Genomic DNA, 17,463 nt, shown 5'->3' on the forward strand with positions numbered 1-17,463 from the left:
GGTTCGTGGAAAGAACATCATTTCAGAATCATATCCTAGCAGAGGGTCTTCAGGACATTTTTTTTATTTAAAAAAAAAAACCTCAAAAACTAGTGTCCTGTGGTTTAACTGACAAATAGCCCCAATTGCCTCAGGAGAGATTAATCAATTCATTGATGCATCTAACACGTCAATAATAAGAAAACTGCCAAAGAGAAATTGTGATATAAAAAAAAATAAAATAAATCCCTGGCAGCAAGCACAAGATTCATTTGAAATTAAAATAAAGGCAAACAGGATAATTATAAACTAGAACAACTATTCTAGAACATTCTGGTAAAAATAAGTATGTGCATGAGGGGGAAATAACCCAATTTCTTCCTTTTACAAAAATAAAACTGAACTTCAGAATGCTTTGTTTAAAAAAAAAAAAAAAAAAACTGTATCCCAAATGTGAAGGGTCAATAGTCCTTGTTACACAAAACGAGTTCATAGAAAATCATTTGTAGAAATTAGCCGATAGGGGTTGAGCAGGTGGCTCAATGGGCCAAGTGCTCACCTTGTCCTGGGGACTGAAATTAGGAGGCCCATGATGAAGCTGGACAGCCACAGAGGCCGCCTGGAATCCCAGCATTTGAAGGCAGACAGTGGAAGGCAAGCTGTCCTCCAGCCTCCACACACATGCGTGCATACATATTATACATTTTTAATGGGTGCTTGTACACAATGTGTACACACATATAAATATGTATAAACATAGGCATATATTGTAAATGTCGCTACCAAACTCAATTATGAAGTCCAGCTGCCTTTACGTTTCCTGATAAGTGATGTTTTAGATAAAGATTACAAGAGCTACCTTGTCCTAGTGAATTAATAAAGTAATCGAACACCTCCAGCCAAGTCTTAGAACAGTTTCAGAGGCTTGAACGGCCTTGTGTGGCATGGTGGGAAGGGGAGGGGAGATGGACGGTTGCTTAATCAGACCTCAGGTAAGGTTTGTGGTTTCCCCTGACAGCACTGCGCTTGAGGGTAACAGTCACTAAAAACGCTTCTACAAGGCAGCTCAGGGTTCAGTCCACAGAGGCCGTTCCTCCCTGCTCTTTCTGAGTCCTCGGGTGTCTTTCTTCAATCATCCCTCACATCTCAGATTACCAACACTTGAGCTCGACGTTGATTTGTTACACCCGTGTCAAAAATGTTTCATTAACATCTAAACTTGTTCTAACCATCACGCTTTGAATAGGGCAAAGGACAAGTGCTCCCCTTTTGAAGACGGTGGGGTGAACTTGCAGACAGTTTATGTCGCAGTAAAATGAGCCTAGATTTTTTTTCTTCTTTTATCTCACTACTCAAAACAGAAACGAATGTTTAAAGAATTGACAGAAAGTAACTCCACACAGGAAATGCCTGCGTTTGTTATCAGAACACAGGAAGTACCAAGCAGTTTGTATCATGGCACCGGAAGAGCCTACTAGTTGCTATAATGACACAGGACGCATCTAATAGTTTGTATCATAGCTGGGTCTCACATCCATTTAACTTCCCGCCAGCAGCTGTCCACAGACAGAAACTAAGTCCGTCTAAGTCCAACTAACCCATGAAGAATACGCATGCAGAGACGGTGGCGGAGCATAGAAACAGAACAGGTTAGGAACGGGACTGCCAGAAAGATGTAAGCAGCAACACACAGAAGATACAGGCAAACATTGTGTCCCAAAGTTTTAAAACTTATAAAGCAATTGCAACAAAAGAGTAAAACAGATTAGGCCGTAGGAAGAGATCGTGAAAAGGAAAATGTTATGAACATCAGAAGAAAAATCAGTAGAAAAAGAAAGATCCAACAGCACTCCAGAGAAATAACAACCACTAAACACATCCTGAGAGAGAAGTAATAAGAAATAGACTCAAAGAAAGGAAATACGTTTGAAAAAAATTCAGTGTACCTAAGACAAATTAAAAATACACTACTTGTTTCCTTTCTGAGACAGACAGAGAAAGGGACAGACTATTTAACAGTCTGTTTTCAGAAAAGAAACAAACTTAATCAGAAGATTGATTTGTAGAGGGATCCTGGCGGGAGCTGTGTGTGGCTGGGTTGGCAGAGAGAGTGTCCTATCCTCGGCTCCACTGAACTCGGCTTGGCAGACCTGTCTCTAATTCCAGCAGTAGCAATGGGACTAAAGCAGGGATATCAGGAGCTCAAGAGAAATCTGTGGCTGCAGAGCAAGTTCCAGACCAGCCTAAACTGCGTGAGGGCCTGTGGTGAATGTTAACTTTCAAGTTAAAAAAAAAAAAAAAACAAAGCAAAAAAAACAGGTAATAAAGGTATAACAAGTGAAGACAGGTAGAAAAGAGAATTTGAAGAGAGAGAAAGAGCAAGCCTCACTCCATTCTTTTCCTTCCCTCCTCCAGTCTCTCCCTCTGGATTCTGACATGACCTAACACTTGAAGATGAGAAACACTCTAGACTTTATTAAAATATTTGCTTTCAAAACTTCTAGAAACTGTTCAGTATTTAATCCCATTTAATATCTGCATTTTTTCTCTCTTTGTTACAGAAAAATGAGAGCATTTCTGAATTTTCAAAATATTCATATTTGCCTAAAAGACGCCATTCTCTTAGACTACTATGTGTCTGGGTTCTTTTGGGCCAAAGGAATGGACTTTACTATCGACCAATGTTCAAAATTTATGACCTTGCTGGACATGTTACTTCATAATCTTCAAAGTAAGTACAGTCTCTCCCTGCCAGCGTAAGGGGAGAAAAGGTAGTCTGTGTAAAATAATGATCGAGAGCCGAGATGCTTGCTTTATTGTGATTTCTTCAGTAAGAACTGCGGGCTTGTTTCCTGGATACAGCAGCTCATTTCTGCTGAATGGCAAATCCTCAAAGAACTCTTAGTGAGACTAAGGTCCTCTTTGTTGATTTGCCAAGAATATTCTAATTAGTATCCTCTACACCAATCCCACTCCAAATATCTGAGGAACTCTGATATTTTGGGGAATTTCTGTACATCTGAAACTGTTTTGAAATTCAAATATTATTTAATCTAGCTTTAAAGTGAAATACTATGAAGTAAGAAAAAAGAAAAATGAGGGGGCTTTCAGCATACGGTGTGAAATGAATACACATTATTAGGGTAAAAGAACATGAAGAACTATGCACTTTCGTTTATAAAAGAACGTGTTCTTATTTATATGCATATAGGAAAGCAGAAAGAATACAGAAAAAGAAATCAGAATTGTCTGTAAAGCCAGGCATAGACACACACACACACTTGAACCTGAGAGGCGAATTGAAAGTTGAAGATGAACCTGACACAGAGCAAGAATGGGTCTTAAAACAAAACAGAACTCTGGGGATGGTGTGGAAACTAGAGTGCGAACAACTGGGGTTGGAGGAGGCCTTTTCAAGCCAGATCTACATATAAAGCAAAACCTGAGTATGCCAGTCATACAAAAAATTGAAGTTTCAAAGGACATTTGATGCGGCTGTCCTGAGCGCTGCAGCTTCTGGGCAGAGTATTCCTAGTCAGAAGAGAGCAGAAGAAGGTGAACGTTTTCTAGAGCTTTGTAATCCAAATTTGAGGGAGTATTTATGTTTTACACCTTCCCTGCATCTCCCAGCAGCCTCCAGATGGCCTCTGGTTGAGCTTCATATGGTTGGTATCAGTTCGAACTTGCACTTTTGACCTTTCAGCAGGTCCCATCCAGCTAAGGCAGGAGAGGATGAAAGCAGAAATGCAAAATGAGGGGAAAAAAACAAGTTCATTGTTACCTCTGGTTGGACAGCGATGTTCTCGCAAACCCTTTGATGTAATTAGACTGTAAACAAAGAGTACAGCTTCAGGGGTTTACATAGCAGAGAGGTAAAGAGTGTTTTCAGTTAAACCAAGGGACCATGGGTCCTGACCATGAAGTCATCACGCCCCACTCCACCACACCTCCAGCCAGGGAGCGTGGCCCAGGTTCCCAGCTGTCAAGTGGCCGAGCCCACATAAGAACTGCTTTTGGACAGATGGCTTTCTGACCTGATCCTTTGCTGTAATTGTTGCATGTCTATAAGCCATTCTGCAGAGAACCCACCTCAAATCAAAACAGATCATCTCAAAGATACAAAGTGCAGCTCACAGACTTATCTTAAGAGTATGCTTTTGTAGGTTGTACACACCGAAGGCAGAAGTGTTTCTGAAAAAAAAAAAATCACATCTATTCAACAAGTTCAGACTTTTCATTCTTTTCATTATTGTCAGCATTCCCTGAACATAGATGAAGTCATGTAATTTATATGTTGTCATTCAGAGAGAGATGAGTAAGAATCAGAGACATAGTTAATTCCTTAAGATGACATGAGGTCAACTTCAGCAAACAAGAGTCTGGCCTTTTGATGCCATATCAGACATGACAGGCAGGAGTCAGAAACCTTCAGTGAGCAGCAAAGATAAAAAACACAGCCGACTGTTAGAAAAGCAAACATGTTGATAGAAGAGAAATGACACGTATCAGGAACAGCACATATGTAGTGGACCAGAAATGGGTACATGAAAGCAAAGGCACATACGTGAAGGGCTAGATACGGGTACACACTGCGCAGGGCACATATGTAAAAGACCAGAAATGGGTACATGCTAGGAAGGGCACATATGTCAAGGGCCAGAAGGCGACAGCACAGATGGAATAAGCTTGAAGCCGGATCTCAGTAGAAATAGTATATGCCTAATAGATGAAAAAAGTGGTACACCTGGAAACAGCACATTCCTAGAAGAACACAAACTGGTACATGCTCAAGTGTTGCAGGAATCAACTAGAAAAAGCACACACATAGACTAGCTTTCGGGGGTTCCCTGTGAACTTCCTATTTGCCTGTCCCAATAGCATGCTCATCTTAGATGCAGGAGGTTGAAGATAAAATGATGAGACCGGTGACCTAGCTAGCAAGCATCCCTTTACCTGACCCTGCCTCAAGTTTTCTTACTAGTTACAATCTAGAGTTTCCTTCCTTACCTCAGTTTCCCAGAATGTACTTGGTTTAGTCCCTCTCAGTCTTGTCACTTCACTTGTGGGACTTCAGTCATATAACTGAAAGGTTAACACATATAGTTTTCAAAGAAATCATCGCAGAAAAACCTGGGCTCAACAAAAATTCTAAAGAGTCAGCCACGGGTCAACACAAGCCACAGTTATAAATAGATGCATTCTGTGTTTAATAACTATAGTTCCATCCAGAATTCAAATCAACAATCTAAATCCCCTTTTTCTTAGCCTTTAAATTAATGAGTTTGATTTTCTATTTTATTATGGATTGCTTTCCTCCTCCTCATCTTTCTTTCCTAAGTTCCCTTCAGCTGCGGGGTGATTTTTTTTAAGGTTTATTGTGAAAAGAGTGCTTTACCTGAGATGAGAAGCAAAAGCCCCTCGTGAGTCCCGTGATAATCACGACCTGTAGGAGGGCATGATTGCGTAAGAATTACCGCTGCTAAGTTCTGGGTACCTGCCTTTCCAGGGTATGTACCAGCACCGGGTACATTTACCGCACTGCTCAGTGGGGTGTAATTACCTGGCGTTTGGTTCTAATTGCTATAGATAGAAGAAAATTTGAAGGAAATAAACTGTAAGCTAGTGTTTGCTTGTAATGTCTCTCTAAAAGTTATATTAGTGATTTTGCTATCTGCGGCGTGTTGAATATGCATTCCAGAGGGGAGGGGGGAAGGAGGTACAGGGAGAGGTGCCTGACACAGCTGCTCCAGATGTGGCTGGGCCACCTAATCAGTACATAGTCTCACGATCCATCTTTACCTCCATCCTCATCCTCCAACATTCCATTCCAATACAGCATGTAGGATGTTAACTGATGGGCTCCTGAGAGATTTTCACCTCTGAGCTGCAGCTTTCTCAAATAATCTCCTCAGGCCCCTCAGCCAGGCACTGCAGCTGACAGTCACCCATCCTGACCCACAGCCTGCACACATTTCTCCACGACCTTGCAACAGAGGTGGTGCCTCCATCCACCTCTGTTTTGTGTGCATGCCTATCCATGAGTGTCAGGAAAGATTCTCTTGACACTCCACTGACCTGCATCCAATCTCCAAGGGGGGTGGGAAGGGAGAGGGCATTACAGATTGCAGACAGTATTCTATCACACACACACACACACACACACACACACACATTCAACCAATCAAAAAGGATGGTAGACATTTATACTTTCACCAAAGACACCATGAGTTAAGACTGAGATCATTAATATTTAATTTTTATTTTCAACTGGACAAGTGGAGGAAACAGCCTGCAAAGGCGTGTTGGTTGGTTGTGTGCACGTGTGTTTTGTTGTTGTCTGTAGTTTTCTGAGAATCTTCTAAAGCCACCACCTGCTCTTGGTAGGTCATGGTGAGGAATTTCTGTCATTTCCATCCAGTTCTGATACTCTCACAATGGCATGTTCAGCAAACAGGTTAGATGGCTTTGAAGTCCGAAACGTGGTGATATTTTATACGAAAATTCCCACTTACACTATAAATATTTTAAGTGCTTTCAAAATAGCTCAGTAGGCAAAGGCACCTGCCACCAAGCCTGATGACCCAAGCTCAGTCCTTGGAAACCAACAGGTGGAAGGGGAGAACCAATTCAATGAAAGTTTACTCTGTCCTATACACAATTCATGTGATGCAAACAGAGACACAAAATAAATAAAACGTAAAAATAAGTACACAAGATTTGAAAACATTCATACATTTGACTCTATCAAAAATCTTCAGGCCAAATTTTCACATGATACCACCCAGCTAAGAAACAGGAATCTGGTCATTGGCCTTCCCTGCTGAGCTCAGCACTAGTGTTCACAGTGGCCAAACCTATGATCTGGGTCTTTTCGCCACCTATGACAGCCATCTTCTCTCTAATTTTTATATACCCTTCTTTTTTTCCTTTCTATTTAAAAGTAGTATTTAGATAGATATTTGTTGTTTTGCTTTTTTAAAAGAAAATAAACTGTCCAGACAACCAGACGCATATATGATCATAATGATGACTAACCCAACTGCTACTAATCCAGCCAAAATGCAATTACTAATTGTTGTAAAGAAACAAGAGACTTGTCTTTCCTGTCCACAAATACTAGACGGGGTAAATTTGGGCACATTCAGGGCACCATGGACTATTGTATCCCCACAACAGCTATCAGGATAACGGAAAGGCTCCCTGGCTTTGATTTCAGCACTCCATATGTCCTTAGAGGACAGCATCAAGTGGCTTGGCGAAGTGATGGCAGAAATTGGACCAAACCATTCACAGAAGAATGAGGAGCTGCACATCTTTGATGTCAGAGAATCAAAGGCCATCATCGACTACTTAAAAATCAGGTAGGTCTTGTATTCATCCCATTTATCTTTCCATTCCGTGCCTTCTAGAAAAGACCCATTGAAGACAACTTAGCAAGTGCAGATGGAATTTGTGCAACAACTACTCAATAAGCAGATAGCACACGCTCTGGGGACATGGCTCAGTGAGTCAAGGTGCTTGCCACCAAGCCCCTAGGACCTGACTTCAATCCCGGGGAACCACAAAATGGAGGAAGGGAATCAACTAACCCCTCCAAGCTGATCATTGATACATGGCAGTGACACAAATGTATCCACACACCTACAGGAACACAGAAGTATTGTTAAAAAAAAAAAAAAGAACACTCAACTCTACCATGTAACAAATGAAAATGGGAACTTGAACATTTGTCTCATTCTCCATTCCTAAAGTTGATTCACGAATGACGCTGTAATTTCATCTGGCCTGTAATCACCGCTGCAGATTGACTTTCTTCCCTGAGTCTGTAACTAGCAGCATTTTATTAATAGAATTGAATATAGTTATAATGGGGCTATATTTTAGGTAGCTGGTTTATCCAAAGAGCCACGTTTACATTTTAAAGAGTAACATTCATTTCCACTTAAAAGTTGATGTTACATGATTTGTGTTTGCAATGAAAGAGTTGCAAGTCCCTATGGCAGAGGCCTGTAATTCCAGGTAGGGAAGGCTAAATCTCACAAGTATTTGCAAAGAGGGTTAGGAATGTAGATCATTGGTAGGGTGTTTCTCTTCACCAAGCACGAGGCTGTAGGCTCAAGCCTGTTATGGGAGGGAAATGAGATGCACCTATTTCATCAAATTTATTAAATAACCTAAGATAGTTTGAACTAATGTCCAGTTTAACTCATTAGAAATCTTAATTTCTACTTAGAAAATGATTGTGGATGGAGTGGAAGTTTTTTCATATCACAGTGGCTCCATTACCAAAGCAAGACATCTGCCTCTTTTTTGTTTTGTTTTGTTTTGGTTGGTTTTGCCTGTGTATGTGTAGTCTGCATGTGTGTTCGCTTATATAGGGGTGCACAAGGGTGCACACATGTGCAAATGTGTTTGGAGGCTCAAGGTTGACCTCAAGTATCTTCTTCAATTGCTCCCCATGTCATTTATTGAGGCAGAGGCTCTCGCTTGAACCCAGAGCCCTCTGCATCAGCGTATTCAGCTAGCCGGCTTGTCCCAGGGAACACTGGCTCTACATGCTGAGTCATAGGATAAGCGGTTGTCTGCCATGCCCACCCAGAATTTATATAGTGCTGAGGACCTGAATTCCGGTCCTCAGGTAGGTGCAGCAAGGTCCGAGCCATCTCTCAGCCTGAAATCTGTCTTTGTAGAACCTGTCACACAGAGAGGCACTCTTCTCTCCAAAGAGACATTTCACAATACTGGAACATCGCTGATGAAAGTCTGCCTCCAACACACTGCGTCTTTCTGCACAGTCTCCTTACTCTCTCTTTTCAGCTATGTCTATTTTCCAACATTCCATTTAGTATCCTTCAACACAGAGGGCCATCTGAAGCCCTTCACAGCTTCAAGATTCGCTTGGCAAAGCCTCTGGTTGTCGTCTGGAAGCCTTATAAACATTAGTGTGTTTAATATTATAAAGCTTATGTACTGATTTCTAGTGTGGCTTAATAGTGGCTTGTGATACAGTACTTTTTATAAGGTGGCATTTAATACAGGGTGATTTTTTTCAAAGTACAAAACATGTTTCCTAATGTGCACTGAATGTCCTAATGTCCTGGTGTCTCACTGAAAAGCATGGAAGTTTCCTTATCTCGTAGAGCAAGACAAGTTCCACCAGTGGGGGAAGGGGAGACATGGACAGGAACTTGCCCTTCGGCTGGGGTAGATGATGGCTGTGTGTGTAAAACACTTGCTGCAGAAGCCTGAGGACCTAAGTTCCAATCCTTAAAGAGCCAGGTATGTCTATAAGACCAGGATACCCACACAGGGAACCAGGAGGTAGTAGTGGGAGAGTTCCTGGAAGCTCCTGGACCAACCACACACACACACACACGTGCACACACACACACCATGCACACACATGTGCATGCATGTGAGAATCCGTGCCTTGAGGCCCTTTCTGCCCCTTCATGCTTTTGAGTGTCCCTGAACAGGGTAAGTTGGCCATTTACCTTTGCACTGGCTTTCTTCTTCATCTACACATACCAGTGTGTTCTAGTGGCCACATTTTTTTTCTTATAGCCGAGAGCCCTAAGCCCAGGTTTATAATGCATAAAGGGCCCGACAGCTGACCACAGCATCAAAGCCATGCCGTGGTGACCGTTCCCTGTCAGTGAGGGACAAGCTCCTTCCCCCGTTTCAACTCATCCCTCCGGGAAATGTTCCTCACCGCACATCCTAACAGCTCCACATGCCCAATCTTAGATCTCCTAATAAAAAGGATATTTAAAGAGATTAGTCCAATACAGAAAATCCAAATGTAATGCTGCTAAATCCCTGCATTGTGATTACAGAGGAACTATGCATTTAAATACAGTTATTACACAAAAGGGAAAATATCAGTTACCAGGATATCTGGAATCGATAAGGAAGCTGTATGAAGCAATGTGAGCTTTTCCACAGCTGTTCAGAACCCCTCATGGGCTCACAAATAGAGATTTAGTGGTGAAATTACACAAATATTCATCTCAATGATTATTAAGTTTTATAAATATAGCAATTACTAAACTATCAAAAGTATGTGTGCTTCAGTTTAGCCTAATAGTCTGTTGATCTAACTACTGAAACCATGCTAAACTTAAGGGAAGGATTGTGTGTGTGTGTGTGTGTGTGTGTGTGTGTGTGTTTGTTTGTTTTGCTATGGTCCATGGCATGTGCATTACAAGACTATTAGTGAACAAATTCCTGTTCGCCCCAGAGAACAAACACACACAGAACAAAGAAATAATTTCGCCCAAGTGTAACTTAGTGAAATCATGAGTTTATCAGAATTACTTACAGGAGCATGGGTAACTCAGAGACAGCTGAATCACCCTTACTCCCAGCATGGGTGAAAACTAATGAAAACCACATCCTTCCAGCTCCCTGGACAACGTGACAGAAAGCTTTATCGGTGACTCTCCCCAGCCACTGCCTATTGCTTCTAGAGCCTCGGTGTGGAGCCTCTGAATCTTGTAATTTTTCTGGATTTCTGGAGCCCTTGGATTCAGGGATCTCCTCAGCCTCGCAAGATTTATTGTCAACTTTTCCTGCAGGAGGCAATGTTGCAGTTAGGAGGAAATAGTCAAACAATAAGGTAAAACTTGTCAAAAAAATTTACATTTCAGTTGAGCTTAGAGCCCTTTCCTGACCTGCCTACCCCACCTGGGACACAACCAGCAGAGGTGATTCATATGAAAGCCAAGACCTGCATTGTCCTCCATCCAGAGGAGGCCTGTGAGGCCCCTTCCGCAAGTAACATTCAGCTTAGAGCCCTCTCACCTTACTCCCTACCTGCCTGACCCACCTGGGGCACAACCCCCAGAGCCACCAGGGCCAGCAGAGGGGCTCACCCAGCATAGCCCACACAGGCCTTTGGGACCCCAGAAATATTCAAGTTCACCTGAGGCACAGCTTTCAGAGCCAATACCAAGGCAAGCCAGATGGCTAAAGGGCAGCATAAGAACACAATCAACAAGGCCCAGGGCACTAAGACACCACCAGAGCCCAGCTATCCTACCACAGCAAGCCCTGGAAATTCTAACACAGGTGAAGCACAAGAGAATGACTTTAAATCCAACCCTATAAAGATGACAGAGGCCTTTAAAGAAGAAATGAATAAATCCCTAAACAGATACAAGAAAACACAATTAAATAGGTGAAGGAAATGAACAAAACTGTTTAAGACCTGAAAATGGAAGTGGAAGCAACAAAGAAAGAAAAAAAAAAAACTGAGGAAATCCTGGAGATAGAAAACTTAGGGAAGAAAATAGAAATTACAGAGGTAAGTATCACCAACAGAATACAAAAGATGGACAAAGAATCTCAAGCATAGAAGATACAATTGAAAAAAATCAATACATCTGTCAAAAAAAAATGTTAAATCGAAAAAATTCCTGACAAAAACATCAAAGAAATCAAGAACACTATGAAAAGATAAAACCTAAGAATAGTAGGAATAGAAGAAAGAGAAGAGTCCAAGACCCAGAAAATGTCTTCAACAATATCATAGAAGAAAATTTCCCCAACCTAAAAAAAAGAGATGCCTATAAACATCCAAGCGGCCTCCAGAACAACAAATACATTAGGCCAGAAAATCCTCCTGCCATCTAATAATCAAAACACTAAATGTACAGAAAAAAGAAAGAATATTAAAAGCTTCAAGGGAAAAAGGTCGAGTAACATATAAAGACAGACCTAGCAGAATCACACCTGACTTCTCAACAAAGGCTATAAAAGTCAGAAGGGCCTGGTCAGATGCCATGCAGAACCTAAGAGACCACAGATGTCAGCCCAGACTACTACACCCAGAAGAACTTTCAATCACCATAGTTAGAGAAAACAAGATATTCCATGACAAAACCAAATTTAAGCAATATCTACCCACAATTCCAGCCCTACAGAAAAATGCTAGAAGAAAAACTCCAATTCAAAGAAGTTAACCACATCCAAGATAACACAGGAAATAAATAATTCCACACCAGAAAAAAAAGGAAAAAAAAGGAAGCACACACACACACACACACACACACAAACAGCACCAACATGAAAATAGCAGGAATTAACAATCTTTCAACATCAGTGGACTTAATTCCCCAATAAAAGACACCACACCAGAAAAAATTTGAAAAATATCTTGTAACTCTAACCAAACAAGTAAAAGACTTGTATGACAAGAACTTCAAGTCCTCGAAGAAAGAAACTGAAGAAGATATCAGAAGATGGAAAGATGTCTGGTGCTCCTGGATAGATAAGATTAACATAGTAAAATGGCCATCTTACCAAAAGCAATCTACAGATTTAATGCAATTCTCATCAAAATTCCAACACAATTCTTTACAGACATTGAAAGAACAAGTCTCAACTTTATATGGAAAAATAAAAGACCCAGGATAGCTAAAACAATTCTGTACAATAAAAGAACTTCTGGAGGTATCGCTGTCCCTGATTTCAAGCTAACTACAGAGCAATAGTTAAAAACAAACAAACAAAAAATGCCTAGTATTGGCATAGAAACAGACAGATTGATCAATGTAATCAAATAAATGGTCCAGAAATAAACCCACACTCCTATGGATACTTGATTTTTACAAAGAATCCAAAACCATACAATGGAAAAAAATGAAAGCATCTTCAACAAATGATGCTGGTCAAACTGGATAAGTGAATACAGAACAATGCAAATAGGTCCATATATACCACCCTGCACAAAACTCAAGTCCAAGTGGATCAAAGACCTCAACATAAAACTGGTTACACTGAATTTATTAGAAGAGAAAACGGGGGAAAGCCTGGAACTCATTGGCATAGAAGACAACTCCCAGAACAGAACACAGACAGCTCAGGCTCTAAGATCAACAATTAATAAATGGGACCTCATGAAACTTAAAAGCTTCTATAAGGCAAAGGACACTATCAATAGAACAAAACAGCAGCCTACAGATTGGGAAAAGATATTCACCAACCCTACATCCAACAAAGGGATAATATCCAAAATAGATAGCGAACTCAGAAACTAAAAACCAACAAAACAAATAACCAATTAAAATGGGGCAGAGAACTAAATAGAGAATTCTCAACAGAGGAAACTCTAATGGCTGAAAAGCACTGCATGAAATGTTCAGCCTCCTTAATCATCGGGGAAATGCAAATCAAAACGACTCTAAGATTCCATCTTAAACCTGTCAGAACAGCTAAGATCAAAAAAATCAAGTGATGGCACATGCTAGCACATGAGGATGTGGGGCAAGAGAAACCTCCGTTGCTGGTGGGACTGTAAACTTGAAGAGCCACTTTGGATGTCAATCTGGCACTTTCTCAGAAAATTGGGAAGAGTTCCACCTCAGGACCCAATTATATTGCTCCTGGGCATATACCCAAAAGATGCTCTGCCATACAACAAGGACTCAACTATGTTCATAGCAGCTTTACTTGAAATAGCCAAAAACTGGAAACAACCCAGATGTCCCTCAGCAGAAGAATGGATGAGAAACTGCGGTACACTTATGCAATGGAATACTGCTCAGCTATTAAAAACAAGGACATTATGAAATTTGCAGGAAAATGGACAAAACTAGGACAGATCATCCTGAGTGAGGTAACTCACACCCAGAAGGAGATACATGGTATGTACTCGCTCATAAGTGGATATTAGCCATATAATACAGGATAACCAATCTGTAATCCAAAGCCCCAAAGAAGCCAAGCAACATGGAGAGCCTAAGGGAGGATACTTGAGTCCCACTCAGGGGAGAAATAAAATGGGTGCCCAAAGTGAATGAAGAGAGGGAACTGGGTGAGAGAGGGTGTAGGGAGGGAAACAAGGATGGGAATCAGACTTGAGGAGGGTAGGGATGGGAGTCGAGAGGGCAGGGAGAGAGATGGGAAACCAAGGGGGGAGGAAATCTCTAAGACAAGCTGGAGATCTACTGCAGCATAGTCTCCTGGGAGGATATGGAGGATATTCGGGGACCATGGAAGCTGAAGGGGCCACCTCCTAGCCATGTGGGACTTTCAGTGGAGGGAAGGGGACACCAACCCACCCACAAAACCTTCAACCCAAATCTACCCTGCCTACAGGATGTGCATGGATAAAAATGGTACAGAGAAAGAGGGAGTGGGACCCAACCTGAGACCCACCCCATGGGAGAAGGCAACCCCTGACACTATCAATGATACCATGCTCTGCTTGCAGACAGGAGTCTAGCATGGCTGTCCTCTGAGAGGCTCTAACCAGCAGCAGAATGAACCAGATGCTGAGACCCACAGCCAAACTTTAGGTGGATCTAGGGTAGTCTTCGGTGAGGAACAAAAACCCCTCAAGAAGATCAGCAATGTAAAATTAACCTAGATCCATAGGGGCTTACAGAGACTGAAGCATCAACCAAAGAGTATGCATGGTCTAGACCTAGGCTCACGACACATATGGGCAGCGTGGTCCTCAGGTGGGTCCCTAGCAACAAGGGGAGCATGGATTGTATCTGACGTGGACCCAGCTACCTGCTAGCTGGGTTGCCTTGCCTGGACTCAATAGAAGCGAATGTACCAAGTCCTGATGCGATTCGATGGGCCAGGATGGGTGTGTAAGGGGAGGGAAGGCCGGGGAGGGGGAATAAAAGGAAGAGAGTGAGACTAGGAGGAGAGGAGGGAAGGGGCTGTGATCAGGATGGAAAATAAATAAATGAATAAATTTATTTTAAAAATTGCATTTCTTCAGATACTCTCACTTTAGTCTAAATGATACGTTTTTACCTGCTGTCTGGAAATACTGCTACCAAAATTTCTTCTCCATGCGAGTATGGGTACTACTGCTATCTGCTTAGGCAATCTAAATAAGGACACACACACACACACACACACAGAGAGAGAGAGAGAGAGAGAGAGAGAGAGAGAGAGAGAGAGAGAGAGAGAGAGAGAGATCAGCTATCTGCCTGTGCAATACATAGATATTTCTAGACACATATATGTTACATGCAATTGTAACTGCATATACTGTTTACCCAGTTTTTCACTGAGTGCTCTCTTCCTCTGAGAACCACATATGTCTATCTCACTGTAAGAAAACCAGCCCCATCCCTACTTTGTGCCCAACAGTGCATGACACTGAGCCAGCCAACTAGAACGATTTTTTTCCATTTATGCCATCTTGCTTCGAGGTCTAACTTGAGAGTTGGAGGACATCACTGGAACCTGAGTCAGACAGAAGTCCAATAGGCGAAATAACTGCATTCCCACAGTTGACTTATCACTCTGGGCTCAGGCAAGGCCCCTATCAGCTTCCTGCAGAAGCTGAAGGGAACAGAGAGGCAGGGAGAGAACTTGGCCTGTCCCTTAAGAAGCGACCCCTTAAATATCTTCCCTTGGGTCCCCTTAAATATCTTCCCCCATTCCTGCTCCAGGCCCTGCCTTCTTACTGCACCTTGACCATCATATCCAAGTCATGGGTGCTGTTTTCATTGCTCAAGTTTCCTCTCGGCAGACACGGGACAACTCTGTATGTAACAAAGACACAGGGACTGAAAGAGTATGTCATTTCAGAGTGGAAATATTTTATCCTATATCCTGTGTCACAAGGTGGCCAAGATGGGCAAAGTGGGATTTTCCTTTAGAGCATCAGTTCTCAACTTGTGGGTCAGGACCCCTGTGGCAAACCTTTCTCTCTGAAAATATTTACATTACAATTCATAACATAGCAAAATTATAGTTATGAAGTAGCAACAAACAAAATTTCTTGGGGGATCACCCCAACATGAGGAACTGTACTAAAGGGTCACAGCCTTAGGAAGTTTGATTGAGAGAGGAACAAGGTAGACCCCCCTCTATGGTATTTGATTTTACACCCCAAAATCAATTACTGCCAGCCTGAGGCTTTTGACCCTACAGCTCTCTCTAGGTCACTAATATCAAGAAGGGAGTATCTGAATTTATTTTGCTTCGGTGAATTATCAAGAGTTCACTCATCTTCCTGTGTTTTTCTAGCCAACCGATCAAAGCAATGTCAAAGGCTAAGTTAGCCTTCTGAGTGTTGATGAGTGAATCAAGTATTCAAGGTGTGCCGAGGAGAAAGCAGACTCGACCGTGCCCACACAGCCAGCACTCTTTAATGGACTGTGCTCTTAGGGAGACCCACTGCTAATGTAACTCAGAGAGACCCAGCCGCCCGAGGATTTCTTCATTGATTTCAAATGAATTGAAACTTTGATCCATTACGGCGTCCAGAAAAAGCCATCATTACACATGCTTTCTGGCTACATTTTTGCAAATGTTAATTTCTCAGTTGTATTAAAATCAATTTTCTTAAATAGCAGAAGGCACCAGAGTGAAAGAGAAGCCACTAAGACACTTTGTTGTTGTTGGTGTTCTTGGGCGTTTTGCTGTATTATGAGCCTATTAATTTTCCCAACCAGCAGGGAGAGAATTAGAAAAATTCAAATATTATCACAAACAGGATATTAGAAGCCAGCCCTCTTCAGTAACATTTTTAACTCTCAATGACACAGCGTCAGGCTCTTAACTTACCAGAAATAATTATTTGCAAGCGCTTGTGACTTCGAGCCCCACGTAGCCCATAGTCACCGACCGCCTAGTTTTCAGGTGAGAAGAAAGCAAACGATCCGCCTTAATGTATGCCAGCCTTTGTTTGACGTGTGAACACATAGCCATGTAAATCAGACACCTTACAAAACAGATTTCAGTCCTTGCCGTGCTATCTTTCTGGTGTTGGTAGAGACTGCTTTAACCTTGAAACACTGTCAGTGTGAGACCTTACATAAGGAGAAACACAGCTCTGTCCGTACCCGGACTAAGTCTGGTTAGAGCTAAACACAGCTAGTTCTGTGAGGTCGGCTGGTGCCTCCTGGAGGGTGCTGGGTTTCAAACTAGGAAATATGCTTTAGATCAGTGGTTCTCAACCATCCTAACGCTGCAACCCTTCCCCATGGTGTGGTGACCCCGAACCGTAAAAATTATTTTGTCACTACATCAAAACTGTAACTTTGCTGCTGTTAGGAATCATAATGTAAACATCTGATAGGCAGGATATCTGATTTGTGATTCCCCCAAGGGGTCGCGACCCACAGATTGAGAACGACTGCTCTAGCTGTTTCTCTACCCTAGACACACATGCATGCTCCCCCACTCCGTGTCACAGTCTCAGAAAGCAAACCTTGCATCTCCCAGCATTCTCAGGCAGCTTGCTTTGGGATGAAGGAAATGGGTTTCCATACCTCTGTTGACTATTTGTAGCTTCGCCAAAGCCCCCTTCCTTTGAGTCACACCTTTAAATAGTTGCTCTTCTCTCCTGCTGTATGCTAGTGGCACGTTTGGGTTTTTTATTGTTTGTTTTTTTGTTTGTTCGTTTCAGCTTATTCCAGCACTATAGACTCTATGAGTTTATGTTCTACTCCAACAGGGAAGAAATTGTCATTGGAATGGAGGTAAGTAATGTGGGGCAGAACCCACACA

The 17,463-nt window shown here is 42.0% G+C and overlaps 1 protein-coding gene across 3 annotated transcripts in view; it reads left to right on the forward strand.

Moving 5' to 3' along the window:
- The window catches only part of Cabcoco1 (ciliary associated calcium binding coiled-coil 1), a 101,948-nt gene that overhangs the window by 14,567 nt on the left and 69,918 nt on the right, over positions 1 to 17,463 (forward strand). For all 3 annotated transcript variants that reach the window (XM_060369412.1, XM_060369414.1, XM_060369413.1), the window contains 3 exons: positions 2,541 to 2,710; positions 7,196 to 7,340; positions 17,363 to 17,435. In XM_060369412.1, coding sequence (XP_060225395.1) covers positions 2,541 to 2,710; positions 7,196 to 7,340; positions 17,363 to 17,435 — 388 coding nt within the window. The remainder of the gene's footprint in view (positions 1 to 2,540; positions 2,711 to 7,195; positions 7,341 to 17,362; positions 17,436 to 17,463) is intronic.

Source organism: Meriones unguiculatus, chromosome 16, assembly GCF_030254825.1.
Source record: "Meriones unguiculatus strain TT.TT164.6M chromosome 16, Bangor_MerUng_6.1, whole genome shotgun sequence".
Taxonomy (NCBI): domain Eukaryota; kingdom Metazoa; phylum Chordata; class Mammalia; order Rodentia; family Muridae; genus Meriones; species Meriones unguiculatus.